The 25,185-nt window shown below is 41.7% G+C and overlaps 2 protein-coding genes across 6 annotated transcripts; one reads left to right on the forward strand and one right to left on the reverse strand.

The window, feature by feature from the left end:
* The first annotated feature begins 600 nt into the window (after positions 1-600).
* LOC309696387 (TELO2-interacting protein 1 homolog) lies at positions 601-15,348 on the forward strand. 4 transcript variants are annotated; one of them, XR_014273452.1, is made up of 5 exons: positions 601-902; positions 2,405-2,575; positions 2,740-2,888; positions 3,208-3,348; positions 15,278-15,348. XR_014273452.1 is itself a non-coding variant. In XM_082517587.1 (5 exons), the coding sequence occupies exons 3-5, from the start codon at positions 2,835-2,837 to the stop codon at positions 7,722-7,724; spliced, it is 246 nt and encodes an 81-aa protein (XP_082373713.1). In that variant the 5' UTR covers positions 601-902; positions 2,405-2,575; positions 2,740-2,834; the 3' UTR covers positions 7,725-11,202. The 4 variants fall into 4 exon arrangements, 1 of the variants encoding a protein (XP_082373713.1); XR_014273453.1 differs by lacking the exon at positions 15,278-15,348 and adding an exon at positions 7,674-11,202 and having other exon boundaries at positions 601-1,106; XR_014273454.1 differs by lacking the exon at positions 15,278-15,348 and adding an exon at positions 3,584-3,601.
* Positions 11,290-25,031, reverse strand: LOC309696385 (TELO2-interacting protein 1 homolog). Of its 2 annotated transcripts, XM_082517585.1 has the most exons (14): positions 24,900-25,031; positions 23,616-24,373; positions 22,940-23,277; positions 22,579-22,843; positions 20,440-20,617; positions 19,955-20,247; positions 17,633-18,031; positions 17,342-17,501; positions 16,772-16,939; positions 16,459-16,607; positions 15,999-16,139; positions 15,274-15,478; positions 13,081-13,168; positions 11,290-11,805 (listed from the first exon to the last, which is right to left on the reverse strand). In XM_082517585.1, exons 2-14 carry the CDS (start codon positions 24,339-24,341, stop codon positions 11,586-11,588), a joined length of 3,330 nt encoding a protein of 1,109 aa, XP_082373711.1. In that variant the 5' UTR covers positions 24,342-24,373; positions 24,900-25,031; the 3' UTR covers positions 11,290-11,585. The 2 variants fall into 2 exon arrangements, with proteins under 2 accessions (XP_082373711.1, XP_082373712.1); XM_082517586.1 differs by lacking the exons at positions 11,290-11,805; positions 13,081-13,168; positions 15,274-15,478 and adding an exon at positions 15,501-15,805.
* Between the last annotated feature and the right edge of the window lie 154 nt (positions 25,032-25,185).

The raw sequence follows: 25,185 nt of genomic DNA on the forward strand, positions 1-25,185 counted from the left end.
AATCAAGGCGGTTTTCAGGTCTCTAAAGAAAAATACATCTAGGAGATATGAGGAGTTGAAAACGCCTCTGTTACAGAATTTCAGCTGTCATTTTCACTCAAGTCTCCATAGACTTTGAATGTGGACATTTTTTAACTGTGTTGCTTCGAGGCCATTTGCGAGAAAACGGCAACTCCTACAATAATGACAGTGCCATTTTGTTAAAGGCAAGAAAAATACCTACATTTTGATGTATAATTTGTGTTAATGAAGGCAAAATTGAGCGTTTGTTCGGACATGAAGAAGAGATTGAGAAAGCGACAATGCATGGTGTGTTTGGCGTCCATAGCAACCATAACAACCAATATTGATTGATGGAAGAGATTTTGAGACAGGGGTAAAAAAAAAAAAGGCAGAGAGAGCCCATTCTGTAGGCTCGCCTGTAGGCTTCTAGCAAGCGTAGCAAGTGAATTTCAGAGCCAGGGATATTTTTTTTTTTTTTTTTTTTTTTTTTTTGTGTCCCCAGCATATGGTCCGCATGGGATTCGAACCACTGCCCTCTGTCCTCAATCTCTGCCATAGGGCCTGTCACGTTCCCATGAGCCACTCGGCGGCCCGGAATGGCAGGGCAAAAGTGCTATATTTAAAGTGCACACCTGCGCAGCCGCACCCCAATTTTCGGCTCTTTTTCATTAGCTGGACACCAGGCCTTATCTAGTCAGCCGTTCCAACCACATCCCTGCCAATGTGTGCCTACGTCAAGCCGCATACAAGTGTAACGCTCACAATTTTCTGCTATCACTCTAAGTGTTAGTGACGTCACACCTATGCGCCACTGCCCTCTGTGGAGAATGGGAGAAATGTGCTTGCACCTCAACCTATGGACTCAGACGGACATTCAATCATCATCTTCCTCACTCAAGGTAACCTTATGGCTTGTAGGAACACTGCACGTGTATGATAAGACTGTAGCCGTTCAACCGGCCCTCGTAAGGTTGCTGAAGACAGTGAACACCGTGGAATTCTCAGTATCACTGTGGCCCTGGGTTTTTCCACTGTCCTGCTAAGTGCTTATGTAATTGTAACCAACATAGGAGAGAGACGTAACATCGTGGAAGAGACATAAAGTGAGTAAAAACGATCTAAATGCATTTAGAATATATTTAGAACTACAAATTACACTTTTCTTAGCAATTATTGTTTTTTATGTCAAGCTTCAAGCTAGCTTCTTTATTGGGGCTTGGGACCAGCAAAAGTGACCCGAAATTTGGTCTTTAAGTCTGGTCATTAGCGTGTCTGGACCCAAACTACACTGCAGGTCCCAAAGTCAAATGATCACTGAGAGTTAAAAATCTGTCTGAAGTTAGAAGTTAGCAGAGAGTTAGCTCACTAGTTTCCGTCTAAATATAATATACCAGGTTCTGACTGAGGGATTTCTAAAACAAATTAAAAGGCACAGCTCTGCTATCACTTCTGACATACATGAAGACAGGAAAGTAAGCAGCAGTGATGTTTGTAGGGTTACTGAAGTTTGGCTAGCTGGTATATAGTGATGTGCTATGTGACTAGCGAAACAGCTATGTTAGCATAACATTAACACAGTGATGAAGGGGAACTTTTTTCCACTGGATAAGAATTAAGGTGAGGGTTCCCGATGGTTAGGGACAAATGCAGTGGCATGGCAGGATGCTGTAAACGGACCAAACTTCAGTCAAGAGAACAACTGAGATAATCCATCCACATACAGGTTAGTCATTAATGTGCTGCTGCATTGCCTGGGCTGTAGTTACATGGTAAGGTTTTAAAAACTGAGCTTTAAAATGAATAGTTGTAATAAAAACTGAGAGAGGCCGACAGTGATCACTTACTTTTTGTAAGGGGCTTGTTGAGATTAAATAGAACAAGTTACAAAGCATTAAAACATGTTAAAAACACAACAGCCTTATTAAACGCAGAGTAGTTTGGGCCCAGAAGTAGGATTGATCACGTCATCACTTAAAGACCGGATAGACACACGGTGGAGTTACTCATGTTTACTGTTGTTGCCACTTTCTAAATGTAGCAGGATGAATATTATATGTACTGGTTGATCTCACTTTTAGTCAGGCGCATTTTGAGGAGAACTAACTTTTCTTGTTATCAAATTATCAGTATCTTTGGAAACATTTAATACATCGTGATGGTTTAAATGCTCAGTCGTTTTCTGTTATAGAATTCATATTCATAATAATATTTAGACAGCGGCACTATAGGTGTTTGCAGTTTTTGCAGTTTTACAAGCCGTCACGGTAAAAATATGGAATTAAATGTCACTAATGGGCTCTTTTCAAAAACATCAGCATCTCTGTCACACTGATTTTGATTAACTGACTTATTTTATTGTAATCAAACCTATTTTGATATTGTTGTCTTTTTTTTCCTTTAGCGAGGTGGTTTCCTTCCAATTGTTGCAGGACCAGTATGTCTGTCAGCTCCAGGTAGAGCTCCAGTGACCAGGAAGACCTCAGCATTCGCCAATTCCTGCTGAATTACCGCAAACAGAAAGAACTGGCAGAGGGCATTGGAATAGAGGATGATTATAACACTGAAGACCAAGGTAATAGGTCTGTCTAAGGGCCAGTGGAATATAAGCTATAGGTTGTAGTGGTGATTATTTTAGATTCAGAGTGTAGAGGAGATGGATCATTGTAATTAAGAGTCATAGAAATCTGAACCTCACTGCTAAACTGGCAGTCTAACTGTACATGTGCTCCATTGCAGAAGTCCCTCCCACTGAGTGTGAGGATGTTGAAGATACTGGTAGTCCTGATGTGAAAGCAGAGCTTCCCTCCCACCTCAGCATCACTAAGGATGTTATGGAGCGCTGCATTCATCTGCTGTCTGATCCCAACCTCAGGCTCCGACTCAAGGTACTGTATCAGTAGTTTTACGTAGAGTCAACTGTTGGACTAATAACAAAAATAATCATTCTTGTGAAGGTAGGACCGCCAGCGTTGGTACAATTCATCCTGTCAGAACTGTGTGGATGACTGTTCAGTGGTGTAATGCTCATCAAGGAAAAACATTCAGTCTGGTCCAGGAGTGAAACAGAAATAAGTCTGTGCTGAAGTCGTGCCTGCTCAGGAATTTGGGCTCTCAATGAAGACCTCAGTAATTAGTTTCAGCTCACATATAATCAGGATCAAAACAGAGATAATTGTTAGGTGTGTTGTGCGTCTTTGTCTTTAGGTACTGGACGTGCTGGAGTTGTGCGTTCAGGTGCTGAGTGAGAGGGAAAATGAACTGCTGCCTATGGCTCGTCGCTGCTGGCCAGCACTCCTGCAGAGACTCACAACTGATGACCCATTAGCAGTCCTCAGAGCCTTCAGGGTAAGTAAAACAAACCTCTCTTTTCATTATGTGAGTCAAAATTATTCAAGTCGTCTTTAGTTTTAAACTCTTAATAGTGAAAGAATGAAAGATGCTGCCCAACAACAGGCTTATTTCATTCAGAAATAGTTCTATTATTTACTGGACAGGCACAATTAGTGTTGGTAAGCTTTAACGTTCTAACCTGTCAAAACACACGTCTACTTTTTATACTTTTTATACACTGTTTGATCAGCGGACATCAGAGCAACTGGCATGTCACTTTTTAACACTGGTAGATTATTTCAGCAAAAGAAGTTAAAACATCGCTCTGATTCTATATTGACTTGTAACACAACAACATGATCTACAGATATTGTCTCAGAGTGTCTTTAAAATTCCACACGTGAAGCTGTTAAAGCCACAGCACATGATCCTAATTTACGATTAAAAACTGGCCACGTGGAATATTTAAGAAGAACGGGCTCTTTCTCGTCACACAACCTCACAGAGAATTGCAATCAAACTGCGCAGTTCAGCAGCTGAAGCGCTGCACATAGTCAGGCCCATAAATAGTGGAAGAGTGGATGTCTGAAATCCAGGGATGTGCAAACAGCCTGCTGTGAAATCCTCCCTGAACCACCTCAGCAGTTTTACTGAGCTCATTAGGAGTTAGCAGAGGTTAAGTCCAGGCTTGGTCTACTTTTTATACTCTTTCATCTTTTTCCTAGTTCCTCTTCTTTCCCTCCTCCCTTCTTATCTTTACCCCATATTTTTGGAACCAGGATCATATTTTTAAAGGATTTGTTCTTTTGGTGTAGATAGTTCAGGAAGTTAACTCAACCAAGCAGTCTTTGGGTTTCGGCTAAGTAATTCAATTCAATTTAATTCAATTTTATTTATATAGCGCCAAATCACAACATAAGTCGCCTCAAGGCGCTTCATAGATACAGAGAAAAACCCAACAATCATATGACCCCCTATGAGCAAGCACTTTGGCAACAGTGGGAAGGAAAAACTCCCTTTTAACAGGAAGAAACCTCCGGCAGAACCAGGCTCAGGGAGGGGCGGCCATTTGCTGCGACCGGTTGGGGTGAGAGAAGGAAGACAGGATAAAAGACATGGTGTGGAAGAGAGACAGAGGTTAATAACAGATATGATTCAATGCAGAGAGGTCTGTTAATACATAGTGAGCGAGAAAGGTGACTGGAAAGGAAAAACTCAATGCATCATGGGAATCCCCCGGCAGCCTATGTCTATTGCAGCATAACTAAGGGAGGATTCAGGGTCACCTGGTCCAGCCCTAACTATATGCTTTAGCAAAAAGGAAAGTTTTAAGCCTAATCTTGAAAGTAGAGATAGTGTCTGTCTCCTGAATCCAAACTGGAAGCTGGTTCCACAGAAGAGGGGCCTGAAAACTGAAGGCTCTCCCTCCCATTCTACTTTTAAATACTCTAGGAACAACAAGTAGGCCTGCAGAGCGAGAGCGAAGTGCTCTAATAGGGTGATATGGTACTACAAGGTCATTAAGATAAGATGGGGCCTGATTATTTAAGACCTTGTATGTGAGGAGCAGGATTTTGAATTCAATTCTGGATTTAACAGGAAGCCAATGAAGGGAAGCCAAAACAGGAGAAATATGCTCTCTCTTTCTAGTCCCTGTCAGTACTCTTGCTGCAGCATTTTGGATTAGCTGAAGGCTTTTTGAACATCCTGATAATAATGAATTACAGTAGTCCAGCCTGGAAGTAATAAATGCATGAACTAGTTTTTCAGCGTCACTCTGAGACAGGATATTTCTAATTTTAGAGATGTTGCGCAAATGGAAGAACGCAGTCTTACATATTTGTTTAATATGTGCATTGAAGGACATGTCCTGGTCAATAATGACTCCAAGGTTCCTCACAGTGTTACTGGAGGCCAAGGTAATGCCATCCAGAGTAAGAATCTGGTTAGATACCATATTTCTAAGATTTTCAGGGCCGAGTACAATAACCTCAGTTTTATCTGAATTAAGAAGCAGAAAGTTAGCGGCCATCCAGGTCTTTATGTCTTTAAGACATTCCTGCAGTTTAACTAATTGGTGTGTGTTATCTGGCTTCATGGACAGATAGAGCTGGGTGTCATCTGCATAGCAGTGAAAATGTATGCTATGTCTTCTTGTCATGATCCTGGGTCCTTTTGACCCAGCGTTTTGTGTTTTCTCTTCGCGATTTTGGTTCTGTTCTCTAATTGGTGTTTACCCTGTTCCCCCCCCCGTGTGTTCCTGTTTTATTGTGAAGGTCTGCGTCTTATGTGAGTGTTTTCAGTTTGCCTCCCTGGTCTCGTCATGTTAATCACTCCCAGCTGTGTCTCCCACCTGTGTGTAATCTCCCTGTGTTCTGAGTGTATTTAAGTTGTATTTTCTGTCTTAGTAATCGCTGGTTCGTCTGTGTTGTTTCCCCTCGGTCTCCCTGCGTCTCCCCGTATGTATTTCCCCGGACCTCCCTGCATCTTCGTTTCTGGTTTGTCTTATTAGTTTACCCAGTTTAGGTTTCTAGTTTCATGTTTTGCCACCCTTGCTGTTTGTATTGACCCACTATCATAAATAAACACCCACCTGCACCAGAACTGCCGTCCTTTTGGTCCTACTACAAATCCACACGGCTTGCCCCGCAAACCGTGACACTTCTAATGATGCTGCCTAAGGGAAGCATGTATAATGTAAACAGAATTGGTCCTAGCACTGAACCCTGTGGAACTCCATAATTAACCTCAGTGTGTGAAGAGGACTCTCCATTTACATGAACAAATTGGAGTCTATTAGATAGATATGATACAAACCACTGCAGTGCAGTACCTGTAATACCTACAGCATGTTCTAATCGCTCTAATAGGATATTATGGTCAACAGTATCGAATGCTGCGCTAAGGTCTAGCAGGACAAGCACAGAGATGAGTCCACTGTCAGAGGCCATAAGAAGATCATTTGTAACCTTCACTAAAGCTGTTTCTGTGCTGTGATGAGCTCTGAAACCTGACTGAAACTCTTCAAATAAACCATTCCTCTGCAGATGATCTGTTAGCTGTTTGACAACTACTCTTTCAAGGATTTTTGATATGAAAGGAAGGTTGGAGATTGGCCTATAATTAGCTAAGACTGCTGGGTCTAGAGATGGCTTTTTGAGTAAAGGTTTAACTACAGCTAGCTTGAAGGCCTGTGGTACATAGCCGATCATTAGAGATAGGTTGGTCATATTTAAGATCGAAGAATTAATTAATGGCAGGACTTCTTTGAGCAGTTTTGTAGGAAGTACTGTTTAGAATACCAGAATAGGGAGGATGGTGTAGGTTTAAGTTTATTAGATTGATACATATGTACCAACAAGACAGTGTACATCACTGTCACAACGACGTTTGTTTTCATTCAAAGGCTTTATGGTTTTTCCTATAATACCTGGTGGGCCGGTCTCTAGTCAAAATGCCCGGGCTGATTTTTTTGTCCCAGTCCAGCCCTGATCATGAGAGATGTCATGCTTTGACTCTGTGTTTTACTTGCATCTATTTGAAAGAGTGAGTGTAAACACAAAAAATATTTTATTTTATGTGCTGGAATGTGCAGAAAATAGGTTTAAATGTTAAACTAATTTATTCAAGTCAGAGAATGTTGCATATAATTAAATTTTTGCTTGATGCATAAAGTTAAAAGATTAAAACTAATAAAACAAGTTTTAAAAAGAGACCTTTCCATTTGATTACATTTTGTATGATGGATTATGCAGAAAAAGTAGAATTGGGCTGAAAGATCTATCACTTTATCACCGCTTCAGGTTGTAAATCGTGCTTTTAAAAAGTAACTAAGTAACTAAGTAATTAATTACTTTTGAAAATAAGTAATCAGTAAAGTAACGGGATTACTTTTTTGGGGAAGTAATCAGTAATTAGTTACTGATTACTTTTTTCAAGTAACTTGACCAACACTGTTCAAATCTGGAGGCACTTGAGTCAGTGAGGGACAGAAGGTCAGTGAACAAACTGTACAGACTAAAGTCAAAATGTGGACAATAAAGCTGTTGTTTCAAGTCTAACAACTGACACAGCTAATATATCCTCTAGTGTTGAGTGATACAACATACATTCTGTTTTCTTTGTGAGGTTGTAATCATCAGTATTGTTGGGTCTGTCCTTTGCCCAGTTATTAAATTTTGTAGTGATAAGAATTTAAAGTCCTTTACTGAGGTGCTCTGTTGGGTCTGTTCAGATGCATATTCAGGAAGGATTTTTCAACAACTTGTTCCCATTATGATCAATTCAGACCAATTTAAAGTTTTTTATATAACCTAAAAACTGTCTATTCCTACGATTAGAACCCAAAACAGTTTCAACATCTTACCAAGAGTGAAGAGTTCAGCTGTTGAGTGGCTCATCCCACCATCACGGATCCCCACTCTGCCTAAACACACTGGTCCTACCCCATCAGGCTGGATGCCTACTGCGGGATCTGCCCGAATTCGTCTCTGCCCTACATGATCTGCAGCTCCCGACACGACATCCTGATTTACACTGATGTAACCAATAGCAACCAGAAATTAACGCTGATATGGAAAATGGAGGGTGACATTCGGGCTCTAGAGAAGGACGTGAGGCAGTACCTGAAGGAGGTGATGGGGGAAAGAGCTGCTTACACAGGTCAATGTGATCACCATGACCGTGAAGGTCAAAGGTCACTTCGATATGAGCTGAAGGACTGGCTGGTCAGCAAAGGTTTCTGACTGAAAGAGCTTGAAGTGCTGGCATCGACCTGCTGAAGGGACAGAGAGCGGTGGAGGAGGACTGCTGACCTGTGCCAACTTAATGAACTCTTTGACAGCAGTGAGATGTGATGTGACCACTGAGTGTAAAATGATGCAGGTCAGGTTAAGTAATCATCATTAAACGTAGAAGCATAGCAACTGCCTGTTTATTGTCACCCATGATTTCTCCAAAAAAATAGGTAAAAAATCTCGACTCACCGTTTTTAGATTCTTCAGACTGAGTTGCAATTTGAGTATCCACATTATTATTGACAATATACACATTAGGACATTCATTACTGCAACAGTGTGCAACAACATTACAATGATCTGCTTTATGTCATGTAGGTCCTTTAACACTGACACTTTTCTGTGGAGGTCAATGTGTAGAAATGCTACAGGTGGGCTGTTTGTTTGTTTGTTCTTTAGTTAGTGTGGCCAACAAGATGACGTTAGACGTCTGTGATATGAGTGTGACAAACGCTTTCAGCCTTAAAGGGTCCAAAAACATTTATTACTGATGAAATTCACAAATCTCTACATTCACACTGGGTGCAGCATGCAACAATAAAAACATTTCAAAATAAAACCACAGCAGGTTGTGATGGAACTTACACATGATATAAAATATTACACATGATGAAGTAGATTTCTTTAAGAAAAAAAGATAATTTAAACAAGTATTTTAAGCACTTTGGCAGAATTGGCTTTTACATGTGATATATTTCACAATGTTTAATAAGCTTCATACAGTTAAGCACAATCACTGCATGACAGAAACACAAGCTTAATCTCTCTTAATAATAATAGTGTACAGCTACGCTGCTTATTAAATAAAAACAAACAGGTTACAATGCTTTTATTTTTATTTTAGTAGAGACTCAAAACTTAGAACAGACAGCTGCTGGGGTTTGGAAAAGTACTGAACAAATATTTTAAATATACTTTAATCGTTTCTGGAGCAGCCTTTGGGATTGCCAAAGGCTCTCATTGTCACCAGCTAGTGACACTAGCTGGTCATAAGGTGTTACCCAGTCAGCCGTGCCAACCACAACCCTGGCAATGTGTGTCTGCTACCAGCTTCTCAGTAAGGAAAATCGGTATTGACTTTCCGAAAAGTCATTAAAAGTGGCTAAATGACGTCATCGACTAATTTGCAGAATTCGTCAGATTATGTAAACTGTAGGAGAGAGAAATAACATCGTGGAAGTGAAATAAAGTGAGTAAACACCCTTAGATGATTATATTTAGTTGCAGGGTGTGCATCATTGGTTTTGCCCAGCGGGATTTGTGGGACGTCTTCGTTGTCATGGCTACCGAGGACCGCTTGGATCAAGCTGGCCATGAATGGTTATGAATGGGTTCAGTTTATCCTTTCTCCATTGTCCAGTGCCATTTCTATAGCACGTTTAAAGGCGACACAGCTGACCAAAGGGCTTTACAAGTTAGCTCATGCACACATATAAAATTGAATGAAATGAAATTTGATTTATTAGCTGTAATCTTTTAACTTTATGTACACTGCATCATCATCATTGCATCAAGCAGCAAAAATGAAATCTTTTATGTGGCAATGCCGGCTCCTGTACTGTACTCCTGTAAATCCCAATCAACATACCATATTTATACAATTTTCATGTATTTTCTTAGTGGCTCCTTGGTGGAGGAGACACCCATCCTTATGGCTTCCAAAGCTAGTACACTGTTACTGCTGGTCCCAAGCCTGGCCAAGAAGGTCACACTGCTCTTGACGAAGGCGGTCGCACTTTTCTCCTCTCCTCCTCTCCCTTAGTTTCACTGCTTAGCCTCTTATGTCCTTGTCTAGTCTCGTGTTTTTTGTATTACTTTTCCCTGGAACACTCTCTCACAGTCTGTTCTCTAAAACCTAAAAAAGGAATTATGAATTGGATCAACTGGTCCCTGAATGCAATTGACACCCCTTTCTCAATGAGAAGTTTGGGCTTGGGTGAGCCTGAGTGTTGAAGATATCTACCTATTCGGAACCATGGTAACAGGGTTCTGGCTGATCGGAGCTGGCTTGGCCCTGACTTATCGAAGAATTAAGAAAGCGGAATCGGCTGTTCAAACCCCCACAAGGCTGCCCGCCGGGATTGGAACGATGGGAAGAGGCGTGAGTTTCTCAAAATGGGCTCATTGAGTGCAGCACGGATAAGATCTTGGAAAGGCAACGGCTGCTGTGAATACTCAGAATAAGATCTCTGAGTGCAGACTGGATTACATCTCGGAAGGGCTAGCTCGGAATAACATCTCTGAGCGCAAATTGGATGACATCTCGGGGAGGCACACTGTCGTGAGTTCTCAGAATTGGCTCCTTGAGCACAAGAATGACAACATCACAGAACGCAAGTATGGCGAAGCTCGCGGCTCTCCAACGGGAGATTGAGAGATCAGTGTTGGACTGTAGAACTGCTTTGAAATTCATATGAGCTGTTCGCACTAAAGTAAAAAGCACCATCACCTCATGTGGATACCCTCTCGGCGCCAGCTGCGGTAGCAAGGCTGGAGCCGAACAACAACACCCTGATAACGTCTGTGTTTAGACTGTTCCTTCCCATTCCATGCAAGGCCACCTGGGTTGGCTGGAAGACTGTTTACTTAGCCTAGCAGGGCGAAGGACTGTCTCAGCTGAACTGGACACACACACACTCATCCCCCCTCCCTTTCCAAACGCCTTCAACGCTTATTCCCTTCCGATGCTGACGGTGGATCAAGGAGACCAGCGCACAGGCTGCAGACCCGGATGTACTGTCTAAATCGGCTGTCTCTCACCCTTTGCCCACCCCTGTTGCTTGTCATGTGTTTCTTTGGTGTATTAATCATGTGCTATGTGCAGAGGTGTTTTTTTTCTGTTCTCAAACTGATCTCCCTGTTGGAGCTCAGTCTGGGGGGAGTTATTTTTTTCTCCTTATCTTTCCTCATGTGGTGCATTTTCCATTGTTATACCTCTCTGACCTGTCTTCCCCATGTGATGTTTTGTGTAATGTATGTATGGTCGGAGGGTAAGATGGTGCCGCCATTGCGTGCAATAGGTCGGCAGCCTTATGAAATTTCCCCTTGTGGGACTAATAAAGGTATATCAAATCAAATCATATGATGTAAAAATGTGTGTGAATTCATCTGCTGAGATTCCCTCCTCAGGAAAATAAGGAAAGAGACAAATGTCAGATACTTTCGTTTTTGTTTTCTCTTTTTAATCAAACATAACTCAGTAGAGCTCCATTTTCATCTAATGTTAATGTACAGCAAGTACTAATTGTGGGCTAGCAGAAGCTAGGAGGTTAGATAATGAAGGTGATGACTAAGTAACATTTTGTAAATTACAGAGTAGCTCTTAATTCCACAGAGCTAGGTGATCAACTATTTGGCACAGCTGACAGATTTCTTTCAGTTAATTGACCTGTTGAAGTCGTGGTTCAATAAGTTGTCCGTTTGTGAGATGAGTCAATTTCATCAAGCAGCAGCTCATTAGCTGACTGGCTGGTTAACTGTCTCAGTAACGGAGCCAAACTCCTCCTTGAGCAGTTTGAACACGTTGTCCGAGAACTCGTCTCTCGGCCTGCCCGTGCCGTTCAGCTGCACCGGCAGGAGGTCGGGGTGGTGTGGGATGTAAGAGGACGGGCAGTGCAGCTCATTTAGAGTAAACCAGAAGGTGTCTGGATCCACCTGGATTAAGTGTCGGAACACACTGTGCAGGAAAGAGAAAGAAACATGGGAACAGGATTAGCTCTGAGCTGTGTGTTCACTTTGTACGTAATATCTATTGTATGGAAAACACCTTCCTATAATCCAAAGTGACAGACTGAACGAGTTTTGCTGACTTTAACATGCAAACCAACAGTTTAACTATAAACTCATTAACTCAACACTGCTTTTCTCTTCAGCTTTGTTTTTTAAATCACCTCCAAGCAGGAAAATACTTAAATATATTAAAGCGTGTGTTTTTACTTGTGGCTGCTATGTTGCTACCCAAACACTTAGATCAATAATTCAGAAGTGAGTTATTAAAGGCTGCTTGCATACTGCATTCTGAGCTATTTATTTATTTATTTGCTTTTTTTATTCACAACTTCCATCTGTCCTTTACATTACTGTAGGTCTCACAGTGCACACTTTTTGCATCAGATGCCAGTGTAAAGGTGAAACGAGTTCCCTTTCAGATTCGTACACACAGTATTGGGAGATCACGGCCCTACGTGTCCTGAAGACACTTCTATTCACGCCTGTACAGCAACTGACCTGTGATGATATGCCACATATAAACTCATCACAGTCATTCTCACTTTTTATCCTCTTTACCTGGCTAGGAACACTTTTGCCAAGTTGGGATTGCTAGCTATTGTAAGTTAGCACTGTTGTGTGCCAACCTGAAGTTAGCTTAGCCGCTCCTATTGGTTTTAGCCACAACTGCAGAACTACATCTGCGTATTTCTGGAACTTCTTTCTCAAGGGACAAAATGAGTGAGGGTGATATTTAAATCAGGCCCACAAACTGATTTACTAAAGTTTGCAGCAAAGGGTTAAAAGTCTTATATTACAGGTAATATACTTTAAAGTCACAAATACTGGTGTCTTTACCCAGAACATGCAGGAACCTGATTATTCCTGAGGTATTCCATTCTCAGGTCCCATGTTCCTCTCCTTCAGGAAACAAAAGCTATAGCCACAGTGCTTTGTTTCATATTCAGTGTTCAAAGACAAGAATGACTCCTGAAGTCATATTTTGTTGTGTAACACCCAGCACCTCTCCAAATATGATGTTGAGCATTCAATTTAAATTCAGATTTTACTAATAAATCATGTTACGTGGCTGTTAATGACCAACATGGCAATACAATGTCAACTGGATGGTACAGTTTTCATTTATGGCATTCTGTCTGTGTGTAACACTCAAACACATTAGTAACTAAATGAAGGATTTAGTTACTTTCCAAGACTACAGCGGTCCTTAATAAAGACTTACTTTAAACAGGCTTCTTGCAGTCTGATGGGTTGTCTGGAGCTCAGGTAGGGTAGACAGGCTTCACAAACCACATCTAGGTCTGCTTCAGCTGAGAAAACCAAACACAGGACATTTTTACTATATTTTATTCATATAACAATTGTAATACTTTTATATTTTATCCAGAAATTTCAACAGAAATCGACTTGTAAAAGAAAATAAAAAAGAATGAAATGGATCAAAGCCAAGTTAATTTCATTGATTAATCACAGCAGCAGAATACAGTTTGAGCTCGGTGCCTGGTCTTCGGGTGGATCACTCCCTGCAAATATGTTACTCATGAACCTCCAGGAGCACACAGGTGGATGCTGGGGTGGTGGATGGGCTGAAACAGCAGGCAGTGGTGCAGTAGGATGTGAGGTAAGTGGGGCACGTTACATGTGCAGCTCCAGGCTTCACTACATACATGGGTACTGTTGTTGAGTATAAAAAGTAGGCCAAGCCTGGACTTTACCTCTGATAACTAATGAGCTCAGTAAAACTGCTGAGGTGGTTCGGGGAGGATTTCACAGCAGTTTTGAGAGGTCAGAACGTTAAAGCTTACCAACAATAATTCTGCCTGTCCAGGTGAGCATTTATTCTTGAAATTGCCCCCTCCCACTACATACCACGTCTCCCTCACCACTGCTGGTTAATCTCCTTTTTAAAACCATCTTTGTCCCACCCCCTGTGACCTGAAGACCATACTGAAACCGACTTCAAAGAATAATCACAAAGAGCATCTCAAACACACAACGTGTATCGTGCCTGTTTATCTGCACACTACACTGTATGAGAGTTTGCAGTACAAAAAGTGCTGTAAGCTATTTTAAAGGAACAGTTTCACAAACAACCTGATATCTTACAATTGTCTTTACACTGCAGTCCTTGTCACTGTTAGATGTAACGCTGGCTCTGGAAAGGCTGCAGACAGCTCTGTCACCTTTGTGACTCTTTTCCTCTGTCAGCGATGAACCTCAGTGGGAGGGTGTGACATTTGTGATGTTCACTCTGTCACTCAGTTCACCTCCACACTGCGCAGGTGACCAAAAATCACACAAGCAGCTCATAATTGCATAATTGGGAATGCAATGGCAGAAGCCTGCAGGCCTTGAATATTTTCAACATGCTAATGGAAGTATGTTGAGCACAAAGTAAACAAAAACAACAACTTCTCTGATCTTATCAATTAAACGGCCTCCTTCGCTGTCACCTCATGATTCGCTGATTGAACAATCACGTTTCTCAGTTGGGTATAAGAAGAGCTGCTTGCAGTCGTAGCTGTGTGTGCAGTTTGGACCTGAGCAGCATCCTGCTGGCACAGCTGGCTGTGGTCCGTATCATCAAAGTCATGGTTAACATATGTTGAATGACAGAGCTGCCACAGTGAAGAGGCATTTTTAGGAACAACATCACTGTCATGCGTTTAGGATGTCAAACTGTTTAAGGTTTGTATAATAAAGCAGAGATGCCCTGATTTATGCTGTGATACCAATGGTTGATTTTCATTGTTATACGAGACTGCCACCTGGTGGTGAAGGAGCTTCAATAAATTCTTTGGCTTTTTCTGACGACGCATCTCCCCACACACAGCTTTAATGTCAAATCAGGCTAACAACCTAATTTGTTAACCTCAGTATAGAGACATCTTCATCTCTGTACTAAAGTACAGACACAAACTTGTATTGCTGTTGTCTCACTCACAGGAAGAAAGCTGACTATAACTCATTCCTACAAGAAAGTTACAGCCCTGTGATCAAATAGGCTTCAATAAGATAGATAACATGTATTTACCCAAAATAAATATGGGATCAAAACAGCACAGAGAAAAAGTAAAGTATTGAACAGGGGGCATTTAACAGTAGGCCAAAAAAATCCTGGTAGCTCTTTGCTCTCGTTGTGTTCAGTTAAATATTACAGCTGAAAAGAGGTTAGATAAAGATAAGATAAGAGGTCATCTGTCTTCAATGTATTTTTACATAAATGGGCTTCATGTTGCACCAATCTCCATAAAGTGAGGCGTCATACTAAGAATAGTTGTCTTGCTCTGATTTGTCCATGTTGTGGCTGCTTTGATCATTGCCAGATCCCAAGTACAGTTCTACAGGATGATGCACTATGTTGTGTCTTGGTGAAACTGTGCTGTTTGTGAGCACTGTGTCTCTATTCTCTTACCCAGATCCAGTCTCTGGCACAGTGAGCCCAGCCCCTGCAATACAGCCAGCTGCAGTTTGTAGGCCAGGGTGTGTGTGTAGACAGGCCCAGCCTTGGCGCTGATCGGAGCCTGCCGTGCCAGAGAGGCGCTCAGCTTGGGCAGAACCTCTTTAGAAACCCTCCTCCTCAGAAAGTCCCCACATGTTTCACCCAGCACGCACAGCACCTGGAATGAAATGTACAAAAATGTAATGTACAAAAGCAGCAAGCTGTCAAAATTCAATAAAACCTTCCCATTGTATACTCCTGGATGAATTATAGCATTTACAAAACTCGTATATATCCCAAAGCTGATGAAACAATTTCCCAGCAGCAGCTCTGAGTGAATAAATGACTGTTTACAGACTTAACGTGTTTGAATTTGTCAGTTCATCAATTAAAACATGAATAACAAATTCAAAAATAGTCCAGCTGATGACAGGAGCTGACGAGTAGCCCAATTTACACCGACAAGCAGCCTCTAAGAAGGCATCCACACTGTGATTTTTCTGTGCTGATAGAACAAATGTTAATTTAAAGAGTCTTCACATTACAACCCAAAAAAGTAAATAATAGAACTATTTCTGAATGAAATAAGCCTGTTGTTGGGCAGCATCTTTCATTCTTTCACTACTAAGAGTTTAAAACTAAAGACGACTTGAATAATTTTGACTCACATAATGAAAAGAGAGGTTTGTTTTACTTACCCTGAAGGCTCTGAGGACTGCTAATGGGTCATCAGTTGTGAGTCTCTGCAGGAGTGCTGGCCAGCAGCGATGAGCCATAGGCAGCAGTTCATTTTCCCTCTCACTCAGCACCTGAACGCACAACTCCAGCACGTCCAGTACCTAAAGACAAAGATGCACAACACACCTAACAATTATCTCTGTTTTGATCCTGATTATATGTGAGCTGAAACTAATTACTGAGGTCTTCATTGAGAGCCCAAACTCCTGAGCAGGCACGACTTCAGCGCAGACTTATTTCTGTTTCACTCCTGGACCAGACTGAATGTTTTTCCTTGATGAGCATTACACCACTGAACAGTCATCCACACAGTTCTGACAGGATGAATTGTACCAACGCTGGCGGTCCTACCTTCACAAGAATGATTATTTTTGTTATTAGTCCAACAGTTGACTCTACGTAAAACTACTGATACAGTACCTTGAGTCGGAGCCTGAGGCTGGGATCAGACAGCAGATGAATGCAGCGCTCCATAACATCCTTAGTGATGCTGAGGTGGGAGGGAAGCTCTGCTTTCACATCAGGACTACCAGTATCTTCAACATCCTCACACTCAGTGGGAGGGACTTCTGCAATGGAGCACATGTACAGTTAGACCGCCAGTTTAGCAGTGAGGTTCAGATTTCTATGACTCTTAATTACAATGATCCATCTCCTCTACACTCTGAATCTAAAATAATCACCACTACAACCTATAGCTTATATTCCACTGGCCCTTAGACAGACCTATTACCTTGGTCTTCAGTGTCATCATCCTCTATTCCAATGCCCTCTGCCAGTTCTTTCTGTTTGCGGTAATTCAGCAGGAATTGGCGAATGCTGAGGTCTTCCTGGTCACTGGAACGTTGCCTGTAGCTGGTAGACGTACTGGTCCTGCTATAAGTGGAAGGAAACCACCTCGCTAAAGGAAAAACAAGACAACAATATGAGCATAGGTTTGGTTACAATAAAATAAGTCAGCTGATTAAATCAGTGTGACAGAGACACTGATGTTTTTTGGAAAGAGCCATTAGTGACATTTAATTTACACATTTTTATTGTGAGGGCTTGTAAAACTGCAAACACCTATAGTGCCGCTGTATAAATATCATTATGAATATGTAGCAGAAAACGACTGAGCATTTAAACCATCACGATGTATTAAATGTTTCCAAAGATACTGATAATTTGATAACGAGCAAAGTTATTTATCCTGAAGTGTACTCCTTGACAGAAAGTTTTAAAGACACTGCATTTTCTTCCTTGTCCTCTTTGACTCCCAGCATATGTGAGACTCAAGCTGACATCACTGTTGAAATCTTACCCAGTGCCTTCATGAGCGCGTGCAGCACGGAGCAGAAAAGAGCAGCTGTGCGCTCGTAGCTGAGATCCAGAGCCGTCAGCACATCCTGAACGATGTCCCCGACCAGCGGCAGCAGGCTGCAGTCAGAGTGAGTCAACATAACTGTCAACACCCGTGGAGCCTGGGCAACAAGACAGGATTATAATGAAATACAGTACAAGCTCAGGGCAGCACAAAGCAGACAAAGGAGGAAATCAGGTAAACCCTCCAGCAGTCATTTCTGTGTCCATTTTGGGTTAAAAACATAACTACCTGTGGATGCTGGCTGAGCCTCTGAAGGTTGAGTGAAATGTCATTAAGCAGGTAGTCAGAGTTCTCATTGATCAGTTCCTTGAGGGAAGCGTATCCACAGGCCTTACTGATGTCCCACATGGAGCTCAGTCCCGCCTGGCTGACCAGCAGCGTCTCCTCACCAGCTTTCTCCAGCACAGGATACAGCGAGGTCATCAACAAGGGACGGAAATCGTGGCCCAGCGCCTGAGCACAGCAGGCGATGCCCTCGAGTTGGATGCACAGCTGCCAGATGTTGCTGTTGAGCTGGTGGATCGTGGATGCAGATGTTGATGATGAAGGAATCGCTTGGAGAGAGCTTGTATTTGAGTTGCCGGCATCACTGTTGGATATGGAGAGGAGTCTGGATGGACTGAGCAGCTACGCAAGGAGACAAAAACACATGTTAATGCACTGCTTTCTAACCACTTTTACACATGCACTGCAGACCTGAGGTTTTCTAGATATTATCCATGCGCGTGAGAACGCAAATGTCTGACACAGTTAGATCAGACATTAAACAGCTTTTAGCCTTCCTGCAAAAACAAAAACCACACAGGCTGTTATAAAATGCTCATCCTACGCACTCATATGTAAAGTGTTAAAATCAATGTGTGGCCCACCTGACACTAAGAGACAATCTTGAATAAAAGAGCAGTAAACTTAATAATAATAATGATAATTATTATCATTACAATGACTGAATGCAGCACTCTCCTCCAGGCTTAAAACGTGTTTGTGGGACCACCAACAGCCTTTGATTAGATGATCTCAGGCTGCAAGAGGGAGCGTGGGGTTCAAAAATATCAGACATGTAGGCAGGAGCGTCACGACTCACAGCGTTAAAAGTCAGTGAAATGAAATCAATTCTAAAACGTAATGGAAGCCAGAGTAAAGAGAACAAAACCAGTCTAATGTGTTCTCTTTTTCTATTTAGGTCAGAGTAATGAGTAAAATCATAAGCTAATAATTTCCTAGTACCAGTTTTAATTCAAATTTTATATAAATACATCAATTAATAGATAATAAATAAATATAAGCTAATACTGTAAGTATATAGCTTTGAGCTCTAATAGAAGTATTACAGCCCAGCTGCAGTACCTCTGTAGCCCACAAGGGGGCCCCAGCCCACACTTTGGGAATCACTGTTGTTTATAAATGTCCTGTGAATTTTCAGCTATAGAGGAAGTGGCATGTATGATCTCTCCAATCGAACTATCGACATCTTTTACTGAGCCCGTCTATGCAGGCAGCTTGTTCGTCTCAAACAGAGTCATTCTGTTTCTTTGTGTAAAATTTTTTTTATAAGGATGAAAAAGCATTCAACATCTTACCATGTGTTTTAGTAAGAAAACTAGGTTCATACTGCACTCCATTTATGACCCAGTTTGACTTGAGTGCAGAAACAGAAAGCGCCTCTATAGGAGTCAAAAATTCCTCCTGACAAACGTGTATCTGTGTTCTTCGATTCTTTTATTTGGCAATGCCGGCAGGATGTTTGTACTTTTTAGCTGACAGAGTGAAATTGCAAGTTTATCTACTAACTAACAGAAAGCTGCCAGAGGTTTATGGCCTCTGTTCGGTGGAGTTTTGCAGATATTTTCTCGTGCTCCAAAAATCCAGCCTTGATACTTCAGAGTAGCTACTTCAAATCTCGCAGCAGCTTTGACTTCTGCTCAGTCTGCTGAGAAATCAGTGTGAAAAGAGGCGTGGATACGTGAGCTGGTAAAGCCCAGAGCCCACGTGATTTTAAAAAAGTTTGTGCAGAAGTAAATGAAGAGTCCTTGACACTCCCAGACGTGTGAAGCCAGACCATCACAACGACATCATTTCACTTCTTTGTGTCTTTGGAGTTGTAAAGTGTTTTTGTGCATGTAGAACAGCAAAACATGGTAACCAGAACTGGCCAAGTATATATCCGCTGATCCGAATATCCGCTGATCGCTCCTCACTCTGTACAATAAAGCCCTTGCAACACCCAAAAATGTGCCCTCTATTCCTTGCCTATGTTTGCATTATTTCTAAAAAGATATGAGGAGTGTTGTTTATGTTTTCAGTCTTCAGTTAAATTAGTCTAAACCAGGTTTTACTGCTTAGATTTATTTTGTAGCATCTATGTACAAACAGCTCTGCTGTTTAGACTGGATGTGCATTTTGCACATTTCTTTGTAATCATCTCTACAGGAGATGAGTCAGTATACTACTTGTCAGGAACTCCACTTAGAGGCAAGATGAAGTTAACAAATGATATATTATGTGTGGAAATGCTTGATGAATGATGCCCCAGGACTGAAATATCCTCACCTGCTGATCCTGTTGGTCTCTATCCATCTCCTTGCTGACTGTAATCAAATGCCAGTTGTTCAGGCTGGTGTATTCCTCAATGATAGAAACAGCTGCTGCTTTAATATCTTCCTGGGTGGCAGGGCTTTCACGAACTTTGGTCTCCAAACCCTGACTCTGGTCTGCCACGGCGATACCTGCTGCACCTCTAACTGTCTCATTTAACACCATGGCAGCCTGCTTTCTGTACACTGAAGACTGGCAGTACAAGTCCAGCAGATGATCGGTCAGCAGGTAGATGTTGCCATAATAACCTAAAGACAAAAAAACGTTATCTGTGAGAGCTAAAGAAATGAGCCAGCTACAACCCACGAGTATTTATACCAGCTGTCGTTGTTTTTAGAAGATAACTGCTTTAAATTCATTTGAAATTACAATGGAAAAGGCACAATGATGATAAAAAAACAGGAGTGGCTAACTGAGTCCAAGTCAAAGAGCAATTATACCTAATGTGCGACAGATCTCCATGAGCACAGAGAAGATTTTCTCATCTGTGAAGTAGAGAAAATGCTTCCTCTGTGTGTGAGTGGTGTAGGAATCATGGGAGCCGGTGCTCGTCTCCACGGCAGCAGCGTAACTCCTCTCCTCCACAATGCGAACATCCATCACATCGAGTTCCAGCACCTGTAAAGCACGCAGAAGCTTTAGGAAATTTAACGGGGTTAGGAAATCTAAAAACATTCAAGATTGGACCTTAAAGCAGCCGCACTACAGACTACAAAATACTAATGCCAAGGTGCCCTGTATTTCTACACAAAATAAGACATATATCATTTTGGTTTTGTACATGAACATTGACAAGTCAAATACTATATTTTGGGCTGCAGTCCTGAAGAGACTACATTTAAAAATATTATTTTTTGCATTAATAACCAGGTCACCAACAACGATGAGTCTGAATACAGAAAGGAGGTACAACACCTGGTGGACTGGTGTCAGAGTAACAACCTGTCTCTGAATGTTAAGAAGACTAAAGAGATGGTTGTTAACTTCAGGAAGAGCTCAACGACCCACACCCCACTGAAAATCAACGGATCTGCTGTTGAGATGGTCAACAGTGTTCAGGTTCCTGGGAGTGCACATATGATGACCTCTCTTGGAACCTGAACACCAAACTGAAGAAGGCCAGTCTCCCTCCTCCCATCCTCACATCATTCTACCAGGGAACCACTGAAAGTGTCGTCTGCTGCTACATCGCTATCTGGTATGGGAACTGAACTTTTGCTGAAAAGACGTCTCTGCAGCGGATAGTGAGGACAGCAGAGACGATCATTGGAGGCCCTCTCCCACCCATCTACCAACTCTACAACACACACATCATCCGACGTGCAAACAGCATGGTGAAGGACACGTTCCACCCCTCATATACTCTATTCTCCCTGATTCCATCTGGCAGACAGTTTCGCTGCATCAAAACCGTAACCACCAGACACTGCAAGAGCTTTTTCCCCAAGCAGTCAGAGTCCTCAACTCAATACAACCAAAGAACTGACATACACAAACACCTTACAATACTCACCAAAAGACTCAAAAACAACAAAAACTTCCACAAATCCACTACAAAGTAGACCTTATTTGCACACTCATTCACATAGTTACTGAACACATCTAAATTACACTATATTTGCACATGTCTTCGTTCTTATATTGAATTGAAATTGAAATTGTATTAAAGAGTCAAGAATAATCCTTATTATTATTGTTATTAAATAAATGGTTGTATAACAAAACTTTTTATCACTTAAAAATAGGAAAAAAAAATAGCTGTTCTTCGTGGTAAAGTGTTGAGGATCATTCAGTAAACTGACAGCCTGAAGAAGTAGAGAAAATGAGGAAAGAAGGAAACTGTTAATGTTTTATATTTCTGTATTGCTTGCCAGATGGCAGCATGGTGAACAGACTGGCTGAGATGGGAATTGCCTTTTAGTGTCCTCTGGGCTGTGCAGACACCTCCCTGATATCATTGCTCTTTGGTAGATGGGAAAAAATGTAAAAGAAAAACTCACTGTGAGTAGCTACAACAGCACATTTGTTAGAATTTGACGAATGAAATGTTTAAATATTAAAGAGTATTAAGGGAGATGGGATCAAATAAGTGTAAACTTCTTTCTACTCTTTTTCGACTATATAAATTGCGTGGATTATTTAGATATAGAGATATTTGTGGCAACTCGATTTCTCTCACTTTACTTTTTTATGTCTACTATGCTCATTTACAGATCGTCAGACACACATGTCTGAGCTGTCCGACACACACAGATCACATTACATGTGCATGTGGGGTTTGAAGTACTTTTATGTATAGATGAGATAACACCTTATCACATCATCATCAAAAGTGAGCATATATATCCACAAATGAACACTACTCTGGTTTTTATAGAAACATTTGCAAAAAAGCTTATGTGTGTTCATTGTTTTTGTGTGTGTGTTGGTGCATGCTCAACAAGACACACAAATTGCTGTACAGATCTCTAAATCTATATATATATATATATATATGATAAAAGTGTACTTTTTATTTAAATCCATGGCTGTTGTTGCATAATAACATCAAAAGCAGTGTAACCTTATTGTTACATTACCTGCATTAAGGCTTTGGAAATCCTCTCCAGATGTGCAGCCGAGTTCAGCACCACAGAGACAAGCGGTCCTAAGATTTTTAAGTAGCCCAAAAACACGTTGAGAACAAAGAGCTTCTTCTGGTCATCAGAGGTCCTCATCAGTCTGGGTAGGGAGGTGGCCAAAGAATGGAGATTCTCAGATAAGATGTCAGTGAAGGTCTGAGTGCCACTGCTGCCGCTGCACCTCTGATTTCTCTGGGATACCTCTCTGAGAGCAACTTCACACCTAGAGGAGAAAATAGCAGTATCAGTAAACATCTTGTATCCATTAATTACGATTCATTTCTTCCTTTTCTTTATAAAAATATCAATCAAATCAAACCTCTCTCTGACTCTAGGTTCCACATCATTGATTGCCCCCACCAGTGCTTCTAGTAGTGATCCTACACAATCAGTCAGTGAGTGACTGCATTTGGCCAGCAGGTGATCGGCCAACTCCACCATTGCCACTCTAACCCTCCAGTGCTGGTGCGCTGAAGTGCATGAGATTATCTTCTTGAGCAGGACAGACAGCTTCCCTGCCGTGTTCTTCACCCACTCCGGTGTCCGAAGGACTATGAGCTGTCCGATCCTCCCCAGGTCTGCAGAGGGAGTCTTATAGGACTCAGTGGACTGGAGCTGGACATCCTCCATGACAAGCTCCACAGTCCTGGACCAAACCTGACAACAGGTGATCACATAATCAGATCACTGCAGTGCATTTGTATTATGATATTGTCAAATTTTCCTTTAGTTCTGGAAAAACTATACAAGCCCTCTTTATGCTCTGTAAATGAAAGGTTTAGGTCAACTGAATTATTCAACAAATCAAACAATCACATAATAAATTTTTTAATATACGGTTTATTAAATGTTCAAGTCAGTTAACAAGGTAAATGTTCACTTGCGAACTATGAAATTGCATGAGATCATCGATTACATATGATGACTATCGTCTAATAAAGTGTTAAGCCATTATTGTGCTGTTGTTGTAAATCTGATTAACAAACATGTGGTACCTTGATGGCCCGGACTGTGACTGCATGGCCTTGCCTCAAATCTCCTGTAATGATCCTGGCCGTAGCCATGGTGATTCCAGGTAAAAATGATGCCATGGCGCTGCCTACAAAGCATCGCTCCTCTGATGATGGGACTACGTGTTCCTGGGTGCAGTCACACTGCAGAGTCAAAGCCTGGAGGCACGTCAAGGCTGCTGTCTGTATATCTCGAGATTTCTCCTTCTCTCCCAAAGCCAGCAGCAGTGAAACGGCAGCACCCAGCCCAGGCAGCATAATCGGTTCAAAGAGTTTGAACACTATATCACCATAAGCAGCATGAAGCAGGGCATCCAGGCACCTCAGAACAGCTGATTTTAGCTCCTCTGACGTATCTGCAGGCTTCCCGGGATCAGCTGAAGAGGACAGGCACAGGCAAAGCTCGGAAAAGAGGTTGTGGAGGGTTTCCCAGCTGTGGATGCAAGTGTTCTCCAAAACATAGCTTACTGCCTCGGTCACAGACTGCACCAGCTGCTCCTTCTTAGCCCCGGGGACTTTAAGGACAAATCGAAGAGGGAAGAGGACGTACTCCTGAAGCTGCTGCAACGTGGCATCGTTGACTTCTTTTAACTGGCCTTTGAGTGTTTCCACATTAACCACTGTGGGCTCTCGGGTGAGCAGGACACAGGCTGGGCGCAAGTAGGCAAAAGCAATCTTTGGATCGCTTATTTGAGACATGGCTGGAGGCATCACTGCAGGGGCGCTTAGGTGACGGAGAATGGCTAGAAATGCAGAACACGAGAGTAAGTGCTGTAAGCAGCCGGGAAGCTGTCTGTGCTGCTCAAGAAGATATAAGTTTATTGATTTATTTTGCTACTTTGTCTTTGTGATTGAATATGATTTGGTCAGCTGGTAACTTTGAAGGCCTATATTTACAGGTTAATTACATAAAAACCTACTTCTACAGTATGATCACAGGTACAGCCTTTGTATATAAATGGCATTACAATGCTTTACATCTTACTGTCAATAAAAGAATCCATCCGAATTTGCATGCACCAGCTTCACTGATAGTTATGATGTTTTGTGTTGCCAAACACTAGCGTTGGTCCCTTGTATCCGTTAGTACAACTATAACACTTTTGGAAGACTTGTTTGCTTCATGTAGATCTTAGGATACGGAATACAAACTTAACAAGAGCATGTCTAAGAAGACGAGTCTACCATGTAGCTGAACTACAGCATGCTGACAGCATCCAGCTTCTAAAGCACCACTGCGGTACCAGCGTCAGTATCAACACGGCCTACCTTCACATTGTTAGGTTTAAGTGGAGCCCCCCTTCCGTGAAAGCGACTGGAAATGCTTGCCTTTACAATGAAAAATTAGATTTTTACAAACAGATGAAGCTGTGCCGATAACCAGCATCACGAGTCTGCGCCAACGACGCACATGTTTAACGTAAACTAAGGCTTCCGTGGTCTTTGCCTTCAAAATAAAACAGAATTTTCTTCCTATGATAGAAACCCTATAAAATGTGTAATAAAAACATCGGGGAATTTATAGAATTTTTTATGAGAAAGACGTTTGCTACAG

This window comes from Aulonocara stuartgranti (assembly GCF_965226115.1).
Source record: "Aulonocara stuartgranti genome assembly, chromosome: 20".
In the NCBI taxonomy this organism is placed as follows: domain Eukaryota; kingdom Metazoa; phylum Chordata; class Actinopteri; order Cichliformes; family Cichlidae; genus Aulonocara; species Aulonocara stuartgranti.

Bases quoted from the DNA above. Each gene is read 5' to 3' on its own strand.
- LOC309696387 (XM_082517587.1), top strand. From the start codon at position 2,835: ATGGAGCGCTGCATTCATCTGCTGTCTGATCCCAACCTCAGGCTCCGA. The intron at 2,889-3,207 runs GTACTGTATCAG...CTTTGTCTTTAG, and splicing joins ACCTCAGGCTCCGACTCAAG to GTACTGGACGTGCTGGAGTT. The intron at 3,349-7,673 runs GTAAGTAAAACA...TCCTACGATTAG, and splicing joins CAGTCCTCAGAGCCTTCAGG to AACCCAAAACAGTTTCAACA.
- LOC309696385 (XM_082517585.1), bottom strand. From the start codon at position 24,341: ATGCCTCCAGCCATGTCTCAAATAAGCGATCCAAAGATTGCTTTTGCC. The intron at 22,844-22,939 runs GTTTGATTTGAT...TTTCTCCTCTAG, and splicing joins GAACCTAGAGTCAGAGAGAG to GTGTGAAGTTGCTCTCAGAG. The intron at 20,248-20,439 runs GTATAATTGCTC...TTTTGTCTTTAG, and splicing joins GGAGATCTGTCGCACATTAG to GTTATTATGGCAACATCTAC.